The sequence below is a fragment of the Mchenga conophoros genome, linkage group LG5 (assembly GCF_057382185.1).
Source record: "Mchenga conophoros isolate Kocher_MC1m ecotype Shallow Benthic linkage group LG5, M_conophoros_male_GT1.1, whole genome shotgun sequence".
Lineage (NCBI taxonomy): Eukaryota > Metazoa > Chordata > Actinopteri > Cichliformes > Cichlidae > Mchenga > Mchenga conophoros.
In genome coordinates this window covers 27052249-27079857 of record NC_140530.1, presented here as the reverse complement: position 1 = coordinate 27079857, position 27609 = coordinate 27052249, and the positions used below count along the sequence as shown (strand labels likewise).

The following is a 27609-nucleotide window of genomic DNA, read 5'->3' as shown; positions in this document are numbered from 1 at the left end:
TGATCCTCAGCTGACGTGCTAAAGTCTATCCAGATGCAGGAAAGGAGCCATATTAAGGTGGTTTTAGGTGCTTTTTGACTTAGTGTATGTGTTTGGCATTCCTTTTATGTTTGCCCTGCTTTCAAAGGAAATGCTTAGCTCTTAACACTGTACTCAATTTAAAATTAATTTCTATCAGATCTGTGGGAGAAGGTGCTAAAATGTGTTTTTATTATATCACGGTGATTATGATCACCTTTGAATTCACGCCAAGTCCACTTGGCATGAGTTGCGAACGACTCAGATCTTCTTTGTCAAAAATTCTTGTGTATATCTTATTGTTTTAGTTGATTTAGTTGTTTGTTTATTCCACATATTTTGGCTAGTTACAAAATGAGTATTCAGGAATTTGAGTTGGCAAGGGTCGTGATTTTCAACCCTTACTCCTTTGAGAGATTAAATCATTTTGCAGCTGCTGTTTGGGCAGGGAATGCAAGAAAAGGATTAGGATGAACATTAGCAGACCTCCTCTTGATAATGAATGCAAGTCACTTTACTGTAAGACCTCTTAAAGCATAACTTAATATATACTGATGGTAAATTTAGTGCCATCAATGTCTAATAGAAATCCACATTTGTGGGTAAAAGCATGGATTATCTGGATTGAAGCAAAGGAAAGTGATTTCACCTATTTTATTTGAGCTTAATGTTTCCAAAAATGTCACCACACTGTAAAATATTAATAAGTGACAATTTTTTACATTTTTTTTGTGTTTTAAAAACATGTCTACCGAGTCTTGAATTTGACGCCAGCAGCATTTAATTGCAATTAAAAGTGGGGAAGTTGTGCAATGCAGAGAACATCTGGTGGAACATCTGCCAACTAATCTGGCAAATCAGTAACATGAGTATTAAACTCTGTATATTTTATATATTTTATTATTATTATTATTATTATTATTATTTTATTTTATTTTTTTACTATTTAATTTGTAAAAATGTGTATACACACACACACACACACACACACACACACACACACACACACACACACACACACACACGTAGGAAAATATTTAGTATACACATCCAGAAATGCATACACTATTATATATTGTATATATATTTATTAGTTTCAGGTTGGCCATTCTTGTATTTTGCTCGTTTGTGTTGTTGTGTTTGCACATCTCTGTTGCTTGTGGGGCTCGCGCACAAGAATTTCACTCGCATGTGCTGTGCCAGTGTGCCTGCACATGTGATGTGACAATAAAAAGTGATTTGATTTGATTTGATTTAAACATGGGTATTAAAAGAGCATCTCAGAGAGTGTTTCAGAAGTAAAGATGGGGTGCGGTTTGCCACTCTGTGAAAGACTGTGTGGTCAAATAGTTCAATAATGTAAGAATAACATTTCTCAGCATAAAATTGCCAAGAATTTAGAGGCCCTCACGAAGCACAGCATTAAAAACAGACACCATTCTGTAGTGAAAACCATTGTCAGTGAACACATTTTGTCACCACATCCACATATGTCAGTTAAACCTTTACCATGCAAAAAAAAAAAGTTATAAGCTGGGCCTGGACTATTTTAAGCTGGACTGACGCAAGGTGGAAAACCATCCTGTGATAGTTAATTACAATCAATTTTGTAATTATATTTGGAAATTGTATTGGAAATAGGAAATATGCCCCAACTTGTTTAATTTATATTAAATAATAATAAAAATGATGATGCTTTTCAAAACAGGTTTTTAAATCAGGTTAACCACCATGTGATGGAGAATTAAATTGAAATAAACTACTAGCAGTCAGTACAAAAACAACCTGATATTAAAGGCAAGTCCCCTATAAAAAAAACTGCTATAAAACTGTGTTTTTAAAACTATTTTGGTTTGGTCTCTGAACATATGGGATTTATACAGCCTAGGCTATTTAAGTCAAGGCAGAATCAGCTGGAAGAGTTCTTGAGTCTGTGATGAATAAAACTATTAGCTGAGCTTAGCGTTTCAGCTTCTACAAAAGTTTATTTTTCACTGGTTGGCTCAGCTTTGATACTACAGGAGGATGTGGTTTTGAGGATGCTGGATACAATAATACTATCCAGAGTCTTGAACAATATTTCAAGCATATGTTATAGGAGCCATGTCTTTTAAAGCACAGAGGTGAACTTCAGTGGTGAGGGTATGGGAATTTCTTGTTCAGTTGCCAAAGGAAGGAGTAACTGGGATGGTGCACAGAATTTGGTTGGTGTTTTCCATTTATGATATGGATTTCATTTGCAGAAAAAAATAGAAAGGCAATCTCAAATTAAGAACAACATGCATAAAATAAAAATTCATGAGACTGTTTAGGATTTTGGATTTTTTGAGGATAGATTTCACAATTTAGATTTGTTTTGGTTGTGTGACACTGATATGATTAGAAATAATAATAATAATAATAATAATAATAATAATAATAATAATAATAATAATAATAATAATAATGTCATATTGCACCACTGGTCATTCTTACATTTCTAGTCATCCTAAATTAAAAGCCAGAAAAAGGTGTAACATACAACTATGATGTACAAAAACTTTAAAAATAAGTATGAACAAAACAACAAAATTCAGTCTAGGTTTATTTTATGTATACTTTTAAAGCACTGTGTAAAAGTACTGTTAACATTCATAATTTCCTTGTTTCTTCCTTTTTCCTCATCAAATATTTGCATGCAAGTTATTTTTACAGCCTTTCCCTGAAAACAAAATAGACACTGCTCACACCAAACCTTTAGAAATGAACAAACTGTGATATTTAAGTCCAGATAATGATCACAATGAAAAGTAAAAGGAAAACATAGAGCCCGACTAAACCTTCTCACTGACCTCAAAGTAGTAATCCTTCCCAACAGTTCAAATTACACTCCCCACCAGAGCTGTTGCTTTCTGTGCAGAGTGTATCTATGATGTTATTTATATTAATTAGTATTTGATCAGTATGAAAAATACAGCAAAACCTTTTGTACAGACAGAAAAACATTGTTTTGGAACGTAAAATGTGTATTTGTTGCTAATCTGAAACACACTGAAATACAATAACAGAGTAAAAACCTCCGACTCAGCTGAAGCCTTTCTGTGTGGAGCCTTTTTTTTTTTTTTTGCTGAGCCTGTGTAGCTTTCCCTAAGGTTATCTGGTTACTTCCCATAGTCCAAAGACATGCTTCTGAAGCTAACTGCTGATTCGAAATTCACCTGTCTAGTGTTGGACAGACAGCTTGACCAAAAATTCAGTTGTTGCTGGAATAGCTGAAATCCCCCCGATCCTAAATAAGAAAATTGATTACTGGTTCTCTGTAGATTATCCTGACTGCACTCAGCTGAAATGTCAAAAGTGACCAGGTGGAGTGCAACTCAGTGCTCAGTAACAACAGGATGGAGAAAATACTAAAAGCAGTCACCAAAACTGAAGCACAGTCTACCCGAGAGTCAAAGAGACTATTCACTTTTTTACGCACGTTTTAAGCTTTAATAAAATTTAGATGGATAACTTATTTTTTTAAAAAAACCACTGAAGCATTGTCACAATTGTTTATTTTCTAAAAAATGGAAGGAGAAAAAAACCCATTGACTGTGCTTGAAATATTTGCATTTCATTGTAGGAGCTTATACGGATTGCCTTGTGTTTCAAAGAACAGCATCATTTTTGAGCTACTTTCATTTCATTTTTCTTTGCTGTCTGTTTTTACTTTGTGTGCAGACAAACTGATAAAGCAGAGAATAAAGTAAACAGATTTATCACAGTAAAACATGTATTAAATATAATATCTTAAATATAAATATCTTTCATTAACAGATATGATGAGAAAGCTTATTTGAAGTTAAAACACTTCTCATCAGGCCAATTTACTGTTTTTCTAGTGATGTTTTTAAAATGTAGTTATTGTTTTCAAATTACAGATAAACAGATGTGCTGTTTATCTTTTTTTTTTTCTTTTTTTTTTTTTGCCTGTCCGGATTTGGCCCTTTTGCCATTAGAATTATTGTCTGAAGGCGAAGAAAGATGCATGTAATGATCTGCTAGAGGGTGTGGGGGGGCCACAGCCCCGTCCTCCAGGGCATGAAGCAGGTATGGGGGAGATCAAGACTCCAGACATCCAGAGGCCCCCAGAACACAAGAGACCAAGGAAGACCAACAGAGGGGCAGCCGCGCCACTATCCCAGAAGGAGCTGAGGAGAGTCCCAGATGAGGGCTCACTCAGCAGCCGCGGAGCAGAAGCCAGGGGGGGTTGCAGTGACGTGCCCGTGAGCTCCGCCTGACCGAGCCCCAGGCCGAGAGGCTGAGGGCACCCCACCCCCGAAGTGGCCCGAGCGAGCCCCAGGCTCCAGGCCCCGACAAGCAGCCACCAAGGAGTGAGCCGGTGTGTACCCGGACGCCCATCCCCAGACACAAAAAAACACCAATGCACCGATGTCTGAGGGAGTCTGCCACTGGCAGGGGAAGTGGTGGGGGGAGATAGGCCTCCATACCTTGGAGGACCTGAGATGTCCCTAGAGAGGTGGCGCCTGATACCCAACCTGACATATAGAAACAGACATACAGGCACACACAGATACAAACATCCATTCCCACCCTCATGCTCTCATATGCACTTACTCCACACTCAACCAACGTGGAGACAGACATAAAGAGACGCTGTACACACGATCACACTCCCCAAGCGTACTCTAAGCCCCAGGTCTAGGTACCCTTACCCCTGGAGGGGGAAACTGCACCCAAACCCAGGTAGTGTTACCCTTTTCCCTGGGGTGGGGAGAAGCAGACTGCCCCGGCTTGGCTCCGCAGCAGCAGGGAGGCCCCACACACCAGACCCCAATCGGACGGCCAACTCCTCCTCCTAGCCCCCCCGCTCCAGCAGGCCGCAGAGAATGGGGGTGAGAGAAGACTCCAAACCTCCCTCTGCCCGCTCATATGTAGTGTTGATGCATGTGTGTTCTAAGGTGCATTTAAAACCCAGGAGGGCATGGAGCTACCTGCCAGAGAGCAGCAGGTAAGCGCATGGTCCCTCCTGATAGCCCTCAGTGTCTTCATGTATTTAAAATTGAGAGGTGGGCAACGATGCCAGGGGTGAGGTTGTACACCCTGATGGTCTTTTGGATACCGTGTAGCGTGCCCACCCTCAAGATCCTATATGTATGTGTTATGAGAGTGTGAGTAATGTGAATGTCTAAGTTGTGGGATAAAATTGAGGCACAGGCAGCCAGAACGGGACAGAGGGGGGGGGATGCCTCCTCTGCACCCTGGTGACACATCTTTACCCCAAGGCCCTGCATGTGTGGGTGATTGTGGTGGAGCGGGAAGAGGGATACTCTGCAACCCGCCAGGGAAAGGGGGGGGCCAGGCCCCATTGGACTGGGGCCTAGTTTGGCAGCGCCACCTTGCCCCGCAGAGCCCAGGACAGTCCACCCGACCCCACCACAGATAAAACTGCACCCACCTCGTCATCCACTCATCTTCCAGACTACACAAGAAAATAGACGCCCAGGCTGAGATCTTACTCCACCTCTCCTATATCTCCCCCTCCTGCAGAGTGAGTTCCTGATGTGCTGTTTATCTAACAGACATCCATTACTCGTTTTTGTTTTCACAGAAAGATGCACATCTCACTGCTGCTAAGTTGCTTTCTTCTGGCTGCGACAGACTACTTCCTCGGCTGTGCCCACATGATCCCAGATGAGAGACTCTCCACCAGCAGAGTTTCTGCATCTAATGCTTTGTCTCAAAATCTAGAAATAGACTCACCCCCTGTGGTTATTGTAGGTAAGTTTGAAAGGATCATCATGTATCATCTATGCTGATGACACTTTTCTTTTCTAACACATTTTCTAATAATTGCAATTCTTAATTTTCTCTTCCAGAGTTACCAAAATCTGCAAAGAAGAGCAAGAAACCAAAGAAACAGAAAAAGGTTGTTTCAAAAAATTATTATTATTATTATTATTATTATTATTATTATTATTATTATTAATAATAATAATAATAATAATAATAATAATAATAATAATAATAATAATAATACTACCATGGTATTGATATAATACTGGGTTCCATTACCTTTTATCATATAGCGTCATTATATTATAGTTTTTCATTTAATATACTAGTTTTTAAAGTGAAGTAATGAAAATGAAAACTGTCTACCCTACACAAGTGAACTTGCTATGGAAACTATGTTTAATTATGTAATTTAGTTAATGTAATTAAAGAATTCAATAATTAAAAGAAAGATTTATAACAACATATTACATATGAAACGTTTTATAATATACCATGATTTGATTACTATCATTAACTGAACAAGCTGGACTGAATGTTGCAACCAGTGATCAGTGTGTCAGTGATCAAACCATACAACCAATCAAGGCATGTCAGTATTTAGAGTGACCTTTTAAATTGATCATATGAAAGAACAGTGAGAACTGCCCGCATCCAGAGAATCAAAGGTGGACAAGAGCAAGGGAACTCTTATCACACCCTCTTGCTCGTGGAAAAGGAGAAAGGAAAAAACTTACTGGCAAAGATGCTTTTCCTCGCATGCATTCTTCTGTGCACTCAAGGGGCAGAAATGTACCCTGTGTGGTTTTCTGTTGGCAGTCAGGATGCCGTTCTTTTCTCTTGCCTCAGGTCCTTGTGCCTGGCTTTTATAAACACACTTAATAAATGCCACAATTCTCAGTCAAAACACTCAGTAACATAACATCATTAATAGTGCTTGTTGTTGTTTTTTTTTGTAATAGAATAGAATAGAATGCCTTTTATTGTCACTATGCACATGTGCAATGAGACTCAGAGCAACTCCTACTCTGTGCAGGCATGTAGAAAAAAGGGGGTAAGCTGCACAGTTCAGCAACTCCATAAACATATTGTTTCTAATTTTTTACAGCAACCTGTTTTAAAAATATGATTTTCTATGTTATAACTTCTTCTTCTTCTCTCTCTCTCTCCTTTTCTTTCAGAACAAATATGGTGTGAAGAAGCGGCCTCCTCCTCCTGCCAACTGTATTTCCCTGTGGGGAAGCTGTAAATCTCAAGGCACCGTGTGCTGTGATTATTGTGCTTTCTGCCAGTGTCGACTGTTCAGAACTGTTTGTTACTGCCGAATGGGTAACCCTCGCTGCTGAATAGCCACCGGCAGCCTAACCCAGTTCCAGGCTAAGAGAACAAATGTTTATGCTCCAGCAAACCACTTGCAATGAACACCATGAGAGGTTAATCACTCCTCCCCCTTGGTTTATAATTTTCCCTAAAATTCACTGCATGAAAGCACTTTATCACAGAGGATTGCACCACCGGGAACTTTCCTAAACTCTTACAGGGTGTGATGCTTACAGCACTGCTAGGAAACTCTCAAATAAAAGTTATAAAGCAAGTTTTTATTGTACTTTGAGCTTTCAGCATGCATAAAAACAATTTACATTCTCCATAAATAATCAATTTATTTTTCACATGAATGCATGACTGCAACAGTATACTTAAAAATGGTTGTATTTTTTACTAAGCTTTCTACGGATTAAATGTTTGTAATGTTAAAGCAATTATTTGGAAAAAAAAAGTATTGTTTCTGTTCTATTTAGCGCACAGTCTACAAAATCATGCCTGTTTTCTAAAATGAAGGTGTATGAATTTGCATTTACAAGTAAATTAATAAAAAAGTGACTAAATCCTAAATCTGATTTATTTGAGTTCATGTCTTTGGGGTGTATAGACATACATTGTTTCTACTTAAACAGAAATGTCTACATTTTTTCTTACTGACTCAAAAGGGCTCAAAAGTCTATTTGCAAACAGGACAATATTGGTTGTTGGACACGTTTTATTATCAAATTTTTTAAAAATGTACTATACTGAGCTGTGTGTACAATGATCTCAACCTACTGTTCACTTCAATTCAATTCAGTTTTATTTATATATAAATAAATCACAAAAGTCACCTCAAAGCGTTGTATATGGTAAAAACCCTACAATCTTTTTTTAATAAAATTGTGTGATGAATTGAAAAATATATATATATATATATATTTAGTTCAATTAAATCTTATTTAAAACAAAGCCCAGGTTTCTCCAGAAGCATTTTCTCTTCACCAGCATATCATTATGCTAAACTGATTGTTTAATCAGTGTTTTATTATCATCTGTGCTTTGTTACTGAGGGAAATAAATTCAGTGGTGGAGTCCTTCCCCAGTTTTAAATTACCGCCTGTTGAGCAAGAATTAAAGATATTTCCAGGGACCTTTATGTTGTGATTTCCAAGTAATTGCTACATTATGATAAACACATGACTTTTCACATTCCCTTTGGAGATGACTAATAAGGAATATTGAGATGTTAGTAATAACTACTGTCGTGTGATGATTGATTACAAGGGAGTGTCAGCCTGGATGATCATATATTTCCACTGGAAGGAAAATCTGGCCCAAAGAAGTAAACGGGAACAAAAAGCATCTCCTCCCTGAACCTCCAATGAATCAAAAGTGACCACAGCTGCTCCTGGCCATCACCTTGTATGGTACAAAGTTTTTTGTTTTTCATTTTTTCAGAAGAGGTATTTTTCTTTATCTTTTCTAATTCTTGATGTTTTCTGCCCTGGTCTCCTGTTTTCAACTCTCCTATTTTGGTCATTCAAAGGACGCAATCAGCATAAATCAGCCAAATTTGAACCAAACCAGTTTTTGATAGGTTTATTTTAAACATTGAGTTAACTGGTTAGTATACAGAAATCAATATTTGAAATTATAGTATCCCATAGGATCCGGCCATTGATATTCATTGCTCCATATTGGCCAATGCTATTGGATGCCAATAACAGACTAATATTGATATGCATTCTTCAGTCTTTCAAAAAAAAACAAAAAAAAACCTTTTCTATGATCTCTCAGTCTGATAATATCTATCTTCATTGCCTCATTCCTTCATCTGTTGTGCTCTTGCAGCTCCTTCTCTATCTTGTCTTCTCTCTGTGGAATAATGTTTCACTTGCCAAATCAGTTACAGAGTTGCATATGCTTCATACATATGCTTAAGGGGAAACTCATTCTAACTTACTTGAAGTGAATTGTCAATTGAATTCTTCAAAGGCACAGTAATATCACTTTCTTTATAGACTCTGCTCATGTTCCACATTAATATTAGATTAATATTAGGCTAGTTAGATAAAGAGCCAGATACATAAAACTATGCAGATTCATAACTAAAACTGTGTGCTCAAAAAAGACATAAATGTGCACACACATTACGCTCCCTTATTATATTATTATTACAAGCACAACCACTCTTTAATGTGACCTCTGTGATGTAAATTAAAGCTTATAGAAAAGCAATTCTTTATCTGGCGCTATTCATAAAGCACATGGAGCTGTAATCCAGAAAAGTCCAGTCTAACCGTAGCTATGGGTTTTAGGATTTTTTTTTTCTTTAAAACATCATTTGATGAAAAAATTGTCCCAGTCATGTACACCTCTACACTGAAAAAAATGCAATAGGGTGGTTGTTGAATCTGCATAGAATTACTTCATATATCCAGCATGACTAATTTAAATTTCACATCTAAACATATTTTTGTCTTTTAATTTTCACATATTCTTTAAGAATATTCATTCTTTTAGAACAAATCATGTTGAAAAGAAACAAGTTAGTCGTGTTTTATCCTCAAGCTCCGCCCCCTGGAAAGGAAAAATCGGCTGCACTGTCCGCCATTTTTGTCTCTCGCTTTGGAAAATCTACTACCATCTGGAGTTTTACACTTGAAGGTAAATAGGATTTTAAAGCTAACACACCAGTGAGAAAGAGTGTAGACCCTTTATATATGTGGACTTTTACTGGGGTGTTGTTATTTTACAGGTATGTGGGCTGTTTATCGAAAACCATGAAAGGCCAATGTTAGGCTCCAGTTAGCTAATGGTAACCGAAATTATGCGATAAGCAAATTAGTAATTAACATATATAATGTGAGTTAATATTGTTTGTATATTCTTTCAGTCTAAATTAACAGACTATTACAAACTTGCATCAGTGTCTGTAGTAAGTGGTGGTACCTGCAGTGTCTTAACCATTAAACAAGCTAATGTAGGGCCGGGATATGACTAGTTTGTTGAAACATGTCTGCTGCCAATGTGACTGCTCACACACGGTAACATTACCAGCACATAACCACAGCCGCTATAAACGTGCTGAAAGGTCAATCTAGCTTCTGTAGTCAGCAGCTGGAAGACTCAACACAGACCCAAGATTCAGTGTAACGGTTATCTAAATGTTGTGTGTCCTGTTTGTAAGCCCAGAAAAAGAAATTAAATAAAATGACGACCTTGAGCTTCAAGCTAATGTAAGCGTAATGCTATAGCATAAAGCGACTAATGCAATGATGACGTTGTTAAATTAGTAAAAATACAGTAAATATATCCAACATGAATCAGTTATATTTTTGGTCTAAACATAATTAAGTCTCACGCCTTTCACTTGTTTTAGAAGGATGTTCAGTCTTTTAAAACCAGTCATATCAAAATAACAGAAAATAGTTGTGTTTTCTGTTGAAACTCCACCCCAGGGCGTGTTCTGCGAGGGAAAATTCACTGTGGCGGTCCGCCATTTTTTGTCGTTGCTTCGTTTACGTTTGGTGCTGAGCTTTACTTTGTCGAGGTAAACTGAAAACTACATGTTTGAGAGGAAACGAAGAGAACATCCATTATATGGGGAAGTTTTTCTCATGAATTCCTGTTGAGCAACATAATGGAAAAAACAAGTCATTCCTTAAGTTAACTAACGATAATGCTAGCTTAAGCTGCAGGACAATATTATGTGCATTAGCTTTTTTTCAGTGTGTGCCCAGTCACATTCGCTTGTTTTTTCTCAGTGAATACAGACTAACAAACTCGTGTCCATTTAGTTAACTGGTTTTACCTAAAATGTTTTAGTTAAACAGTTAAATAAGCTAGTTTGCCATGGGGTGGGCTCTGTTGGGGGGGGGGGGGGGGGAGATTTGCATATGTTATCTCACATTCTGTAAGGTAAATTTTCTGGAAAGGTCAAATTAACTAATTTAACTAAGTATTAATGAAAGACCTTGATGTGTATATGACAATAATAGATGTAGTTTCTGGGTCATTTGGCAGAACTGCAAAATGGCCAGAAGGAGGCAACTGCTGTGATTGCAAACAGGCTTTGGGTGGTATGGAAGTAAGGGCAACTATGGAACTGCTCAGCAACATGGGACCCATAGCTAATAAATAGTAACATGACAAAAAATAACAACTTTGTGTGGATGTAACCTTGTGAGATTTGAGATTTTGACAGCATTTTTATGTGACAACTTGTCTTTTTAGATAAATGCAGAGTTTAAGCGCATTACCACCATGCCACTGCAGTCCAGATTACTCTTGCAGATAGATGTGCTATCTGACAAACTCATAAAGGTCTTCAAAAGGCGAGGAGGACAAATAGGAAGAAGACTGCAGAACATTCTGGAGCCCACGGCCCAGGTAAGAAAAAAATAATTTGTGTATACACTTTAGGGAAAATAATAATTTTAACAAAATGCTGCTTGTCACTCTATGCCAGGAGTATGTTGAAAATCACCTGGGATTTTCACAATTTACCATGGGTGCGTTTTTTGTTTTTGTTTTTTCTTTTACCTGCATCAGAACGATGTGTGGAGTTCATAGTTGAACACCTCTCTATGCTCTGACAGTATTCTGCTTCTTTGCATGGAGATTTCACTTCATGCATTACCTTTTTAAGCATTCTGAGGACTCAAATCACATGCTGTAATGAATCCATTTTTGTTCACCTAATGTGTTAATGTTAACATTTTTTGGAATAGTGACACAGATTAAAATAAGATTTGGTATAATGTTCTTTGACCAGTGTTCTGTTTAATTAAATTTTGGAATTCTGCATTTTCTAGGCCACAGATGAAGCCATTATCCAACGATCTAATAAGGAAACAACCATGGGAATTTACATCATAAAGTCAAGAGATGCCAATGGCAGCCCTGAGGACATCGGGATAGTCCTTGAAGGCCAGAGAGTCTGGCAGGATTTGGATAACTATACCCTAGCAGCTGCAATGCTGTTTGGACTAATGTACACTTTGAACCTCACCTACCCACTGGAAAAGTATACCTTCGAGGTATTATAGAAACTGGTTATGGAGCTCAAAAGGAACAGCCTTTCAAAGAAGGCCCAGGTTCTCAGGACCAGACTGTACGATTGAACAGTTTTCCAGTTATGATGTGGGAACAACATGTTTACCTCTTCGAATATGTACCATCCTTTCTTTTAAGCCAGCACTGGTAAAGTTGCAGTACATAGTGAAACTTATTTTTCTGGCACTTTTCAACTTGGGGCCTTTATTACTGCAGTTTTCACTTTTCAAGCCATGGTTTTGTTTTGTTTTTAAATTCAAACTTTGAATGTCCATTTTTCTCAATGGAAATGGCGCCTTGCACCAATTTCACCAATTTGCAATTTTTTTCCCAAGGTGCACCACTACAAACAGATTGCATCGTGTAGTATTAGTGATTGTGATGTTTAGTGATAGAAGCAAGTAGGGCTGAACGATTATGGAAAATAATCTAATTGCGATTTTTTGCCCCAATATTGCGATGCGATATGCGATTATTTTTTAAGGTATTTGTCTTCTGTATTATTAAACAAAGACAAGCAATACATCATATAGTATGGCCAATACTATATTACATTAATTTTAAACTGTTCTTTCCTGGAAGACAGACCTCTGTTATGATGACATGAGGTGATGCATGAATTGATGACTGACATTTTTATTTAACTTCTTCAATCACAACAGTATATTTGAACATACACAATAGTTTATTTTTAGCTTACAAACATCTGAGCATAAAGTGCTGACAAGGAACCCTGGTGTAAACATTAAAATGAAAGTCAGTACAATGTGCAGATTGCAGAAATATACATAAAAAAAATCAGTGGCTTTACCACACTCAGTTTTTCGACATCTGTGAACTACTAGACAGTCATTCAGTTAAAAAATAATATTAAATAAATAAAACTAATAAATAAAAAATACATCTTACTGATCTCTGCAGTCAGTAACATTACACATAAAGTGCAAACATAATAGCAATTGTATAAACACACACACAAACACGCCTTTAAAATTTAAAGGCGTGAAATTGGACGGTCTAGTTCTGATTAGCGTCACCGCTGTCTCGGTGGAGTTTAATAAACTCGGCCGTCTGCTTCTTGCTATCTAAAATATAACCAGACACTGGTGTAAATTCTCGACTGTCTCATACTTCTGTTTAATAAGTTTTCTGTTTGACGTTTAGTCAGCTGTGTGAAAACCAAGGAGGAACCCACCCGGGGGATTAATAAAGTTTTATTTTATCTAATCTAATAACTTTAATCTCAGCCAAACCGATTTACTCACGAACAAACAAAACACTGAAAAAAGCCCAACAATAACATTTTTAGGTTGTCTAAGTGACTTATATATTACGTTTAACCCGAGCAGCGAAACTCCGCGGTGATCTGAAAATGATGTGCCGGGAGTTGTGCCGTTCTCGGCCGCATCAGTAACCCTCGAGCTCCCGGCTAGCTGTCGAGCTGGTGGGTAGCAGACGCCTCTGAAAACGTCGAAGCACTTTTGCAAATATGGGATATCTTGATAAACCGAGCAGATATTTGATGTTTACACAACTACTTTCTCGCCTGAAAATATGTTAAAAGTTTATTTTGTGACCCAGAAAGATTAGTATGAGTAATTTTAAAACTTAGTAGCGGCCGCCATTGCTGGAAACTGGAGTTTGGCTGGGCCGCGCTATGAATTCTGGGATATGGTAGTAATTTGGACAGCCTTCGGCGCGTCGCTGTGACGTAATCGGTCTACAAATGCGGCCTCAGGAGGATGCAGCCCATGAATTGTATAATATAATCGCAGTATAATCGCAGCCTTTGCGGTTAGAAAATTGCACTTGATCATGTCGCGATATTATCGCAAATGCGATATATCGTTCAGCCCTAGAAGCAAGCCAATACTAATCAGTTTAGGTCTCTTGGTTGTGTGCCTGTGGGTTATAATGTTATTTTAAGTCTCTTCTTTGTGTCATTTTAATAATTACACCCCTGTTGCCATATTACCTTACCTTATGGTTCTTACATTTAAAAAACTATTTTTTACATAAGCGCGATGTCATAAGGCCCCACAATGTTGAATTCAGGTTCCAGCAGATAACTTTGAGGAATGTTGTGGAATGTTTTTCAAGAGATGCATTGTACAAATATGACTCATGTATATTTTGGAAGCCTGAATTGAAAGTCCATTTTTACAACTGTGTAGTATTTTCAAAAATACAGGTCATTGTTCAAAAATGTTTTGCTTATTTCTTTGATTGAGAGAAAGTGTACAGTACATACAGTAAGATCAGCCTTAATTTAGTTTTATTTATTGAACACTCAATTATATATTAGATTATATATTATATATTAGAAATTTGTTATAAAATAAAATAAGCTTACCATAAAATAATCTTGTCAATATAACACATAGTAGTCCAATACAATTAACACAAAAAGTTCATGTCTGATAAACAAGTGGTTTCTATAAATATTTGACCGGAATGAAAAACATAACAACAACATAAAAAAGTCATGTTCGTGTTACCAGAAAAATGTGTGCAGGTATAACATAAAAAACTAAGGTTAACCAAACATAACTTAATTTCGTGCAACCGCTTACAATAATTTTTTTATGTTTATCCCACTGATTATTTTTTTCAGTGTATGGTTAAATGTCATGACTCTTTTTAAACCACTTTTTAAAAGTGCCTTTGAAAAAAAACCCATATAAACTGCGCCATAGTTGCAAGTCATTAACTTTTGTCTCTACTTTCATTTTGTTTGTTTTTGGCCTGTTTGCTGTTCGTTGTCTCTCTGTGCTCTTCTCTGTCCCCTCAGCCGAGTTGGTCAGGGCCCTTTCCTGAACCTGATTCAGGCAGCGGTTTCTTCCAGTTAAAAGGACGTTTTTCCTCCTCACCATCACTCAGTGCCTCATCACTGTCTCTTGCTCTCGCTCATATTGTAGGATCTTTACTTTACAATAAATACGCAAATAAGCGCCTTGAGACAGCTGTTGTTGAAACAGCTGTGAAAAATAAATTGAATGAAATTAATTAAATTGGACACAGCTAAAAAGCTACTTTAGATACTTCCAGATACTTCAGAGGGTAAAAGTAAATTATATTGTACTTTTAGCATGATTGTGATTTGTGCCATATGTGTAAAGCAATATTTTGTAAGCTTGAACATTTTATCAGGTTAAGCAAGTAGCTTTCTTTCTTTTCTTTTTTTAGTAGTTAAGCTGTGAAAATCTAAAAAAGCTAAAAGCAATTTACAGTGAGGAAAAATACATTCAAATAAATAATCCCATGTTGTGAGTATTGACAGGATTGCTCAGACATATTTGTCCAACATCTGTACCACTGAATTCAAACAAGTAAGTTTGCTATAAATAATAATAATAAAATTCACATGAGGAGAAAAAACTTTGAGGAAGGAATAAATTCTGATCTCCTACAAATATAAACATGTACATTATTTATTTATGGATACTTTAATTTCTAGTTGTCAAAATTACTATTAAGGAGAATTTCCCCCATCATTACTTGACTCAGACTGACTTTATTGGGTCAGAATATTTTTGCAGCATTCCACTAGTCTAAAGTGTGTGTTAAGGCATCTGGTTTGGAAAAAAAAGTTGGATAGAGCAGGAAGGATTATCACAGACAGCTGGAAGGCAGTTCTGAGTTCTGAAGGGACAGGCGAAAGATACTGAAATACTGACAGAGAGCAGATCACACTAAATTCCTCTTAGTTTGCTATTTTATGGATCCTTTTATTCAAAGCTGTTAGCAGAAGTCCACTAAATGTGACATCAGGACTTTGCGTGTCGAATGTGTTTCTTGTTGCCTCTTGTGACCTTTAGTAAAAAAAAAGAAGAAAGAATATTTAGGCATGAAGAAGTTAGTATGTCAAAAAGTATTTAATTTGCTGCTTGGCCAGTTATATTAAATAGCATGAGGCTAATTTCAGAAAACACATATTAAATCAAAGACATACTATACCAATAAATACATACTCCTGCTTCTGTTATTCCCTATATAGACATTTTTATACATGAGCACAGGGCAATGTCAAAGGAATCTTGTCCACACTGAATAGTGGGCCAAACTGATCTGTGACCTGTGACAAGAGGAGCTACAGAGAGAGAAAGAAAACACAAGCAATGGATTTTTAGAAAATGTGTAAATGTGTTAAATACAATGTCATTTTGAAATACTTTCATTCTTCCACTTTACAACATGTTGATGCATAGCACCCTGCTTACTGAACATGTGTTAAAAAATAGTCAGAGGAGTCTGAGGTAACAAGTTCTGTGAAATACAACCGGTGCAGTGACGCATTCAACACAGGGCAGAGGGTTGCTTCACCAGCAACTCGCAACCTAGCCATAGGAATAAAAATTTGATTTATGAGAGGAGAAGTGCTTAATGTTTAGATTGTTTGCTGAAGTAAAGATATATGATATATTTAACTGATATGTAAGGAAAATATTGTGACAGAAATTAGCTCTTCATGATTCAAGACCTTTTGATTTCTTGTTGCCAGTAAAGAGACACTGCAATAATATCTAGCTAAATATGACCCAAATGCTGTGGCACTCTATAAAATATGTACTTGTAATTTTACATGAAATGATGATTACAATTAGTGATTTTCGGGTTTACAAGGATGTTTTGAGCAGCAGAGAGATGCTTTAAAAAATAAAAAAAACTTGGTCTGTGTAGGAAAGCCTCCGTAAAGAGGCTGACAAAGCATCGTAAAGCAAACTGACTGGGAACGTTATTAGGTACACCTGTGAAATTTAACATAAACCCATTTAACAGCTGTGCCATAAATTTTACTGTTATGAACATTATGTTCACGCCAAAGAAAAGTGATATTTCCATTTTATATTCATTTTTAAGGTCATAGTAAGTGATGGTGATCGCCCTAAAATGCATTATAATGAAAAGATTTGGCCCCTTTCATGTGTTTTAGTTCATTACAACAGATTTGGTAAAGCACATTGAGCACAAGTGTTTGCTCTGGACTGTTAACCGTTGGACTTGTGCTCATGGCAATGCTAACTAGACTGAAAAAATTTAAGGATGATTGTGGTAATCAATTAGGTCTTAATTTTGTTGTAAGTGACCATATGGAAAACTTTAATATGACATGAAGGTATCCAGATTTTTTATGACATTCATGTTTTTCACATTCATTTGCACTATTGTTTGTGAATAGCTACAAATACTTTGAATGCTGCCTCTATATAAAATACAAGCCACTGAACAACTTTACAGTCTATTACACTTTCTTTGTTTAACTTTGTCAGTGGCAAAGGGTCATAAAAATATCAAAGTTTAAGTTCAAATCAATAATTTACAAGAGCTTGTCAAGGTTCTTGGTATAAGCATGACTCAAATGCAGTCTCTAGGTCAAAGTTTAGTGCATTTAATTACAGTGAATAAAAAAACAATCAACAGTAATGACGGTCCCAGTCTCCCTTCAGGCTTTCCTCACAGTCTAAAAAATCTCCAATCCAAATGTTCACTCCAAACAATAACTGCATGTCGCTCCTTATCCACAGGTCTACCAGACAAAACCTGAGCATAAGTTAAAGAAGACAAGAAACATTTTTGTAGATAAAGGAAAACATATGCTGAGGCAAGGAGCCGGGAAACATTAACTATTGCGAACAATCTAGCAAAAAATGATGTTTAGCTAACGTCCTTAAAAAGCAGCTTCAATAAAATCACGTGATTACATAAAAATGGCGTGTGAAAACCGAAAGGCGGAAATCTGGGGTGTGTCCTGCTAATGCACAAACACCAACACAGCTGCACACACAAACACAGTGGAGGAATGGAAGGATGCAACAGTTTGATGAACAGTAGTTTGATCAAAATGAACATGATCAATCTACAGAGGGCAGAATTTGAAGAGAATCAAAGTGAAAACTGATGCACCAAGCTACTGCACCAACTCACAATGATCAGTAGTTTGTATGATCCAGGCTTTCCTGACAACATCAGCGCTAAATGAGACAACAAATGGTGTTCTGGGGGAATCTCCTCCCAGATCTGGGCACCGAGTTCCTGCACAATCTGAGTTGCATCAGATGAATCAAAACACAATTTCCCAGATGTTTTTTTTTTTGGTCAGTGTCATCAATTACTTCAGACTCCAGGAAATGCCTCATACTCTCACCACATGAGGCTCTGTGTAGCTGACGACAAGCAGGACCCCATGACCCGCTGCACCAGTGTAGGGTCTGACAAAAACCTTGAGATGATTGATGTAATTTGGCACTATATAGTAAATAAAGCTGAGCTTAATTCAATTGACAGTGGGTCAAAGGATTTAGCACTGACACCTAATGGCAGTCAGGTTGCGATTGCTGAGTCTGTTGAAGTCTTGGTGTCCATCCATCAATATGCCTCATTCTCCGTGGCTTCTCCAGACCCTTTCACATATGTGACATGTGCTTAGAGTGAACCTACACTCATCTGTGAAAAGCACAAGGTGCCAGTGGTGGACTTGGTATACTATAGCAAATTTGCAGGCTCCAGGATGAGCACAGGGCCCACTAGAGCAGCGGTGCCGGGTGGCGAGAGTTGAGGCTCAGGTGTGAAATGTATGGTTTTCAGGGTTTTTATCGGTTTTCGGCATTATTTTGTCATCGTTTTTATCGTTAACTTGGTTTTCCTGGGTCTTTTCACGTGTGTTATGAATAAATCTTCTTTTTTTCGGTACTGGTAGTTTTATTTTGTTGTATTTATCCGCGACACCTTAAAGGCCGTTCTGTGAAAATATTGTCGCGCATAAACCGGTCCGTGGCGCAAAAAAGGTTGGGGACCGCTGCACTAGAGGACTTTTGGCCCTAAGACCATCCTCATGAAGTCTGTTTTTGATGTTTGGTCAGAGATACTCAAACCAGTGGCGCGGCTGCCCCTCTGTTGGTCTTCCTTGGTCTCTTGTGGGTGGCTGTAGCTCAGGTGGCAGAGCAGGTCAGCCACTAATCAGAAGGTCGGTGGTTCGATCCCAGGCTGCATCCTGGCTGCATGCCAAATATCCTTGGGCAAGATACTAACCCCGTGTTTGCCTACTGGTGGTGGTCAGAGGGCCCGGTGGCGCCTGTGTCCGGCAGCCTCTCCTCTGTCAGCGCGCCCCAGGGCAGCTGTGGCTACAATGTAGCTTGTGTGTGTATCGCCAGTGTGTGTGTGAATGACTGAATGTAGTGTAAAGCGCTTTGGGGTCCTATGGACTAGAAAAGCGCTATACAAATGCAGGCCATTTTACCATTTGTGTTCTGGGGGCCTCTGGATGTCTGGAGTTTTGATCTCCTCCATACCTGCTTCATGCCCTGGAGGACGGGGCTGTGGCCCCCCCACACCCTCTAGCAGATCATTACATGAAGGAACCTTTTAAAAAAAACAAAAAAAACAAGCGCGTCCATGCTCACAGGTGTACACACGGGTGATCACACCCACAAACTACACCCTTTTTGGCTCCTACCTCAAAGCACACTGTGTTCTGTTGATCTTATGTGCTGCACAATAGTGTTTAATATTTAGTATTTACTGTCATATTCCCATATATCATTGTGATGTTGTTTATTCTATTACTCTTGTTCTCTTCTGCTTGTTTTCTTTTTTCTTTCTCAGCAGGTGACCCAGGTGATTGATATATGCATTTTTTTTTCTTTTTTTCTTCTTTTTTTTCTTTTTCTGCTCATTCTGTTGGTTTTTGGTTTTTGCCCTTCTCCCCCGTCCCTCTTCTCAGCTGTTTCTCTTTCCCTCTTTCTTTCTCCCCTTCTTTCCCCCAGTCAAGTCTGTCCCATGTTCAGTAAGTGAAAATAAAATAAACAATAAAAGGTGAATCAAATGGACCATTATGGCAAGGCTGGGATGGTCAATTTGGTAAAGTAAATCCGTTGGGCATCTTTCTTTGCCTTTAGACAACAATTCTGATGGCAAAAGAGCCAAACGGGACAGGCAAAAAAAAAAAAAAAAAAAAAAAAAAAGAGATACTCAAACCAGCCCTTTAAGTATACAGGACCTTTTTTACAGAGTATATTTAAAACATAACTGAGCAATTAAAACATGATTACAGCAACAGGAGGAACAACCTTCTTTCATACTGTTGACTGCCCCGATTTAATGGTAAATGGTCTACATTTTAACATTTTAACCATGGTGGTTCTGCAAAAGGATTTCCAATGTGTTTTTCATTTGCATTTTCTCTCTCTCTCTCTCCCCCCCCCACCCTCTCTCTCACACACACACACACACACACACACACACACACACACACACACACACACACACACACACACACAAAATACCAGCGGAACCAGAGCATAAAATTAAAATCATGAAGATTACGTGATTGCCAATTTGAAAGATGTACAACAGATGTACTACTTTCTTAAACTAGCATATTGATGATGGACTGAAAATAAACTAGCTCTCAAATACTTTGTGGGCTTTTGTCAGGATTTAGGTGTAATGTCAGGTAGTCAATTTTGAACAATTTGCCAAGTTAGAAATGCATTAAAGGTCAGACATAACAACCAGTATGTTGGTCTAGAGCTCTTGTCAGAGCCTTGAATATATGACTGTACTAACAATAAATCAACATGAAAACCGATCCAAAAACGACTGCTTTCTTTTTCCTTGCGCAGTCAAACCAAAACATCCTGTTAAAATCCTGCAGCACTGCCTATTCACCCTGATGCTAACCTTTTGTGATTGTGTACATTGAAAACATGGGCCCTGATTATCACCAAGCTGAAAACATAATTTGACAATGCAACTAAATACAAATACAATTTGCCAGATTCAGCAAAGCATGGAGATCAAATTATTCCCACTGGGCTTTAATTAGAAAATGTGTAAAAATTCAGAATCTAATACACGAGGAGCTTACAGAGAAAACTCTTTCCAGATCAACCATCACGTGTCAGGTCGTCACAGATATATCCCTCCTGATCGGCTGCACAAAGTTGTTTCTGGTCCATGAAACACAACCTGAACTACAACACAGCTTGCAATAGTCAGGCCATGACTGTGACATCTTTGTCATAGTTTAGATTATCTGACGAGTGGTGTCATGGGAGATGGAATGAGTCACACTCTTGCTGTGAGAAGCAGCAGGTGCAAAGAGTTAAGCAGATGAACAAGCAACAGATGTTCTCAAGTTTACAGTTTTTCTCAAATGCTAAAACACATTTCACAAACGTTACCACCAGGTCCCCCAATGTCCAAACACAACACCCTTCTCTAAAGCTACATAAACACAACCACACCTTCCCACTGCAAAACTCAAACTCCCACACCAAGAGAGCAGCTCGAAGCTGTCAAAACTGTAAACACTATACACAGCATTACACACTACAGCAAAACAATTGAAAACACAATGCTCAATTTGTGAGAAGGTTCTTTGTTTCATAACTGCCAATGCATATTTTAGAAGCTATACAGTAACGGATCGTCGTAGATCTCTGCAGAGGATTAGGCATTTAGATTTGTGAGTTTCATATGAGTAGTATAAATCTATAGAAAATCCTGCATGTACGTACACTACTGTAACACAACTCAATGCAAAAACAGAATCTATTGCACACAACAGTAATCTTGAAAACATGAACAGGGTGTGAAGTTTTTTTATTTACGTTATTCACACCACACACACACCACAATCACTGTGCGGCATCATGTCGCTGAGCTGTTGCTCGCATCTCGTCCGTAATGATGGTGCGAGGTTGTCTTGCTCTCCCTCCTGGACCTTCTCCTCTCCCATGTTGGCCTTCTCCTCTTCCTCGTTGGTCGCTCCTCTTCCTCCTCTCATTTGAACTCCTCTTCCTCATTGGCCTGCTCCTCTTCTTCCAGGGCCAGCTCTTCTCCCTCCTCTGCATCAAATTCCTCTTCCCCTGACTCTGCCTTCATCCATTGTGTTTGTTTGGAACCTTCAGCATACTGTGCACTCTGAACTTGCTTTTACATGTGGGTACAGCATTAGCAACAAGTGTCTTCAATTTTGAGTCATTGTGTGTAGTGAATGACGCCAGGTGTGTTCCCTGTGTTCAAAGATTGGTGACTGTGGCAAGCATTTTGCATCACATGGGCTTTCATTTGAGGATATGAGCAGAGTTGTTTTGCAACATGTGTTTTAGCAAGGAAAAATGTGTTTAGATTTATGAGTACAGAGGGTTGTGTTTTGTGAATTGTGTCTTCATGTGACATGTGTTTATGGTACTGGAATATGGTGGCTACATTTAGTAAATGTGTTTAGACTACTGGTCATTTGGGTTACAGGATTGGCTTTTGTGTTTTAACATTTGAGAAAAACTGTAAAAAATATTACTGTGGGTCGAAACAAATATTAGAAATGACAATAAAAGTTTAACAATAATAAGTATGATAGGGTACAGCCAATTTTCCAAGGAAAACACACACACACACACACCTCAGAGCAAGAAGGTCCTGGGTTTGAATCCAGTTTGTGAGTTTAAATTGTCTGAAAGATATCATTGGTAGAAAAATGCTGATTATATTGATTGTCTCTCTGTTTCCTTGTTATAGACTAGCAGGTTGTTCAGGATGTACCCTACTGCTCACCATATGACAACTGGGATAGACTCCAACCCCTGGATCAGACCCAGAAGACTGCATTCTGCAGATACATTTTGAGACAGCTGTCATAAATTTCTGAAACTGTCATTATCCCAGGGTATCTTTGGTTTCAAGATCATTACAAAGCCAAACTCTTTCACAGTACAATAAGAGAACCGCCAGTTTGCAGGCACAACCAATATAATTTATTTGCACTGGTCACAAGGTGTTTCGTATGGGAAACTGCAAACTACGAACTATATAAATAGTATCAGGTCCAACATTGTACATTCATGAATGAACAATAAGTTGTATAACTGGATAGTATTTCAAAAAGGAGAGATCCTCAGAAGAAACCGAACATGATTTATTGATGTGCAGAATTCAGTTTAGGGTATTTAGCGTTTAGACTCTGATGGCCCATCAAAGCAGAACGGAATCCCAGTGGTCATAAGGATTAGGGCAGGACCCCCCTGGAGTCTAGATGCTAGTGGTGGAGGTGAAGATGGAAGCTTGAATGGAGCCTGAATGACGAGCGAGAGGCTGTGGTGGGGAGGATGTGAGTCTCACAAAGGTGAGGGAGAATTACAGAAGAATTAAAGTATGTGGTGTGACGGCTGATTGGCCTGAAGAAGGCCAGCATTGACAATCAGCTTGACAGCGTGGGAAAGTGGAAGTGATGTAAAGCTTAGATTAGCCACAAATACTTGGGAAGCAGAGATGTTTCGATACAGATCTTCCTTACTGAACTTATGCATGAATTCCTTTATGGTAATAATAAGTAAGGGCAGCAACATTTAACCATCGTGTAGAATTTTTGCTTGAAAGTTGAAAGTTGTGAACATTTTTTTTACTGCTGTAAATGTTGGGGCATGGGATACATTTTCATACCCATGACTCCAGAGTAGACAGTCGACTCCTTGCACAAACCTGAGAATAGAGTCAGTTATCAGCCATTGTTTTGTGTTTTTTCAGGACTTCTACCTTGCACTTCAGCTTCCTTTGGTTTGTTTTTATTTTTCAGTATCAAGTAGCAGTTTATATGTACTCTCCATGACACAAGAAATACAAAATTCTTTGGAATTTTTTCTCTCTCAAGGGATCTATCTCTGGTCTGCTACTGTGTAACAAAAGTTGGTGCTTTGGCTGTGGTGGATGAAGTGTCACTCTGATATAGAGACGCAAAATATTACATCGTTGAATGTTTTTGTTTAATGAGTAAGCTGGCAGCCAGAGCGACAAGGGATAACAGAGACTAGGCTTAAGCCGTTAATCCCCAGGGCTTTGTTGTTAAGTAATGAGATCAAGTTATGAAATTAACATTTTTCAGTTTCAGGTAAAGACAGCATGCAGATTAAAGTGAAACTCTCTAAGTGGGTCAAAAGGCCAAAACACCTAGAAAATCAGACATGGTGAGGGTTGTGACTTCAAAGCCTGCCTCCAATTTGAACTGTTTTCCAAAAGCCAATTAAAACCTTCACTCACTATACTCTAACAAGTACAGTATGTCAAATTGTTAAAATGGCGTCATTAAAACCTGAATTATTTAAGTGCTGCACAGTCTCAAAAACTGCCAGCAAATCATTTATTTTAAAAGCATGAGAAGGTAATTTAGAAACATAGAAAGGTTTCACACGTGCAAAGGTTGTACATGACTTACAATCTCACCTTGGGGGAAACACAGACAGCCACAGACAAACCACACACACACACACACACACACACACACACACACACACACACATATATATATATATATATATATATATACAACACTAGAGGCCAACTCCAAGCCCATAGCACAAGTCACCATCAAGTGCGGGATGTGTATATATATATATATATATATATATATATATATATATATATACACATATATAACCCTACTGCATTGATTGTGGCTTTGGAAATCAATAATTCCATCAAGAAGCAATCTATTACTGTAACTTTTTGAGTGCCCATTCATGCTTTTAAAATTAATGAATTATTTGCTTTAGCTTTATTCTCGCCTAAAAAGCAGTGTGGGCCCACTGGCTAACATTTTCCCAACAAAAATCTGTTTCAGATGTGAACAATGAGTATTTGTTTTTAATAACTTTGATGGATAAGTACGGTGTGAAATATTATGTTTAAGGGAGTCTGGTCAAATAAAATTTTGATTGGTATACATTCAGTTTATAACACAGCACATTTTCCTTTATGATTAATTATTTGAATTATATATATACAGAAGAGGATTAGGACCATGGGAAAAAAGTGGGGACATCTTTTTTTCAGAATTGTGAGATTAAACTCTGAATTATTTATTTAATTGTTTTTTTTTTCAAATGTACAATCGACATTTTCTCTAAATGCATCACATGCATGCAATGATTTCCGAAATTGGTTGTCAAGTTATGTGAAGAACAGATGCAAAGTGTGAGAGAGAATGGAGAGAATAGCACTGAGGAAAAAAAGCACTGCTTAAGCAATGTTAAGAATGTTAACTTCAGTTTATAAGACTCTGATCCCAAAAGTCCTCAGACAACAATCACAAGTTCCAACCCTTTTATTTACATGTGTTGTAAAGGCCTCCAGCACCCTCAGTGCTGACGGAGTATTCAGTATCATACACAAGTCATTAAAAATAACAGTAAAGCCAACATCAGCATGTAAAAAGCAGACTGGGATGGACTTGACTTTAGGGGCAGGTAGGGGTGGGGAAAATGGGGGAGAAGAGAAGAGAGCCTGAAACAAGAGCCATATACAATTTAAAACACTTTCAATTCATATTCAGTTTTCATTCTAGGATGAGAAGTAAAGACAGAGATCATTGTATAGTCAAACATAGCTCAATTTTACATGACGTGATGGGTAAAAATCTGCAGTAAGGCCTGATTATTCAAGGGTGTTTAATAACCATAAAAACCTTACACAACCTTACACCTTAACAATCAATACGGATCAAACATTAACTGGCTTCCTAATTTACACAATGAAGGGGATATAAATAATATTGTTACTTAAAATAAATACTGTCTCTTCATACATGACATTTAAAGAACATGGTGGTGATTCAGAATGGAAAAAGAAAAAAAAAATAGTAGAATGTCCAACAAGAAAAGAGGGGAAAAGTAACAAATTAAATTAAAAGTAACAGATAAATATTTACAATAGATTTGGAAATCTGAAAGTAAGTAATAAAAAAGAATTGAACAGAAGATAAAAAAGATTAAAAAAGCCATCATAAAGGTTCAGAAAGTGAAAGTACAGTGATGAGGCAGTACAGTCATTCAGAGACAAATTTACACCACCAATAAAGAGTGAAAAAAAAATCAATATTCCACCTTTTTATGACCTCTTTCCCTATTTTTCCCTTTACTATAGACACAGACAAAACATCCCAAATACTTTAAACTTTCAAGATTTCTTTGCTACCAGGCAACAGTAATACACTTCCACAATGGAGCTTCTCAAAGCAAAAATGACCAAGTTCTTGAACAGTTACAGCAATGCATGACTGCGTCCCCACATCATTTTAGTTAGGGTTATTCCTGAAACTGGTCCAAAATGAATGACTTACCATAAACACACAAAAAAAACAGGTTTTTCAGTAATTGTGTAAATGAATGTTGCTTCTTTTAAACAAAACACAGAGCAGCAAAAATATTCTCAGTGCACTCAAATACATGTTATAAAAACAATGAATCCTTTAATAAAACTATGTAATCAAACTTTTTTTTTCTTGTTTCTGGGTAATAAATGATGTTTTTCCTGACTGTTTCCCGTTGGTAGAGACAATGTGCACTGTACTTTCCAACCTTGGCATTTTTCACCAAAAATCATTTTATGTAATTACTATTTTATGACCAATTAATTACTAGTTAATAGACAGGATCAAAAACAATCTTATAGTGTATATAGTATAATAGACAATAACGTTTAAGATTATATCAACTGTTGTCTGAGACCAGTTTATTGCTGCAGTGTCCGGTTGTTAAGGACTCATTCTGGGCCTCCAACCTCTTGGTTTAAATGACGTCACCATCCAACTTCTACAGTGGGATTATTACTTTATTTGTTGTATAAATTCACTCAGTATTAATAACAAATTTATATCAACTGAGCAATGTGATTAAAATAGTTGTTTTATTCCATAAATGTCAAGTTTTAATATTGTACACTATGTCATTACTCAGTATGAATAAATATGTATTCACTTTAAATAGAAGGGTTTATGGTGGCCTAATGCATAAGAGAGGAATGTACATGTTGTCAGTTTTCTAATGATTTTTTCTGACATTCCATTTATTCAATTAGATTTTTATGACCATTAACCTGGGAATACGCTAGATGAAGCTCTGTTTCATTACAGCTTTAAGACAACATCCCAGGACCCACCACAGCGCATTTCAGAAGCATCCAAGAAGCTGGCGAGGAGGGCATAACGTCAGACACAGGGATGGCATAGAAAATCTGGTCAGTTTTAAAAATATAAAAGACCACCTTGTGACTAAACTGTCGACTTCAAAAGGCATCCAGTGTTACTTAAAGCCTTCGTTGCCCAGCTTCAGACTACATCAGTAGCCTTTTAGAAGCAAAGTGTACTCTGCATGTATTTTTGTTTAATTGACTGGATTCTCCATGCTGTTTCTGTGCCCAGCCTCCTGGCCTCCTTATCAGCTTTGTGCAGCTTGATGTGGCCTCTGTAAAAACTAGAGCCGGCACAATTTTAAGTGATGTAGAGCTGCAAGTCTGTTCTGGGATGCTTTGGGATTCACTGGTGTATGTCTTGTGGAATTGCAAGCAATGTCTTGGATGGTTTAATCAACTCAGGTGGCTGCATAGGAGCTGGAATGTGACACAGATAAGTCCAGTGTATTTCAGGGGTTTGTCTTTCTGTAAGCATACTTCCCATAA

At 37.7% G+C, this 27609-nt stretch overlaps 2 protein-coding genes across 4 annotated transcripts in view; both read left to right on the top strand.

Annotated features, from left to right (window-relative positions):
* The window catches only part of asip1 (agouti signaling protein 1), a 35078-nt gene extending 27082 nt beyond the window's left edge, over positions 1-7996 (top strand). Inside the window, exons 2-4 of one of the 2 annotated variants that reach the window (XM_085275608.1) lie at positions 5612-5781; positions 5880-5929; positions 6978-7996. In XM_085275608.1, coding sequence (XP_085131734.1) covers positions 5616-5781; positions 5880-5929; positions 6978-7142 — 381 coding nt within the window. In that variant the 5' untranslated portion in view covers positions 5612-5615 and the 3' untranslated portion in view covers positions 7143-7996. The remainder of the gene's footprint in view (positions 1-5611; positions 5782-5879; positions 5930-6977) is intronic. The other variant, XM_085275607.1, reaches the window with a different exon arrangement.
* A 1699-nt stretch (positions 7997-9695) lies between these two features.
* LOC146574743 (uncharacterized) lies at positions 9696-13419 on the top strand. Of its 2 annotated transcripts, none has more exons than XM_085274656.1 (3): positions 9696-9768; positions 11338-11493; positions 11919-13419. In XM_085274656.1, exons 2-3 carry the CDS (start codon positions 11368-11370, stop codon positions 12150-12152), a joined length of 360 nt encoding a protein of 119 aa, XP_085130782.1. In that variant the 5' UTR covers positions 9696-9768; positions 11338-11367; the 3' UTR covers positions 12153-13419. The 2 variants fall into 2 exon arrangements, with proteins under 2 accessions (XP_085130782.1, XP_085130783.1); XM_085274657.1 differs by lacking the exon at positions 9696-9768 and adding an exon at positions 10212-10654.
* The last annotated feature ends 14190 nt before the right edge of the window (positions 13420-27609 follow it).

Bases quoted from the DNA above. Each gene is read 5' to 3' on its own strand.
- LOC146574743 (XM_085274656.1), top strand. From the start codon at position 11,368: ATGCCACTGCAGTCCAGATTACTCTTGCAGATAGATGTGCTATCTGAC. The intron at 11,494-11,918 runs GTAAGAAAAAAA...TGCATTTTCTAG, and splicing joins TTCTGGAGCCCACGGCCCAG to GCCACAGATGAAGCCATTAT.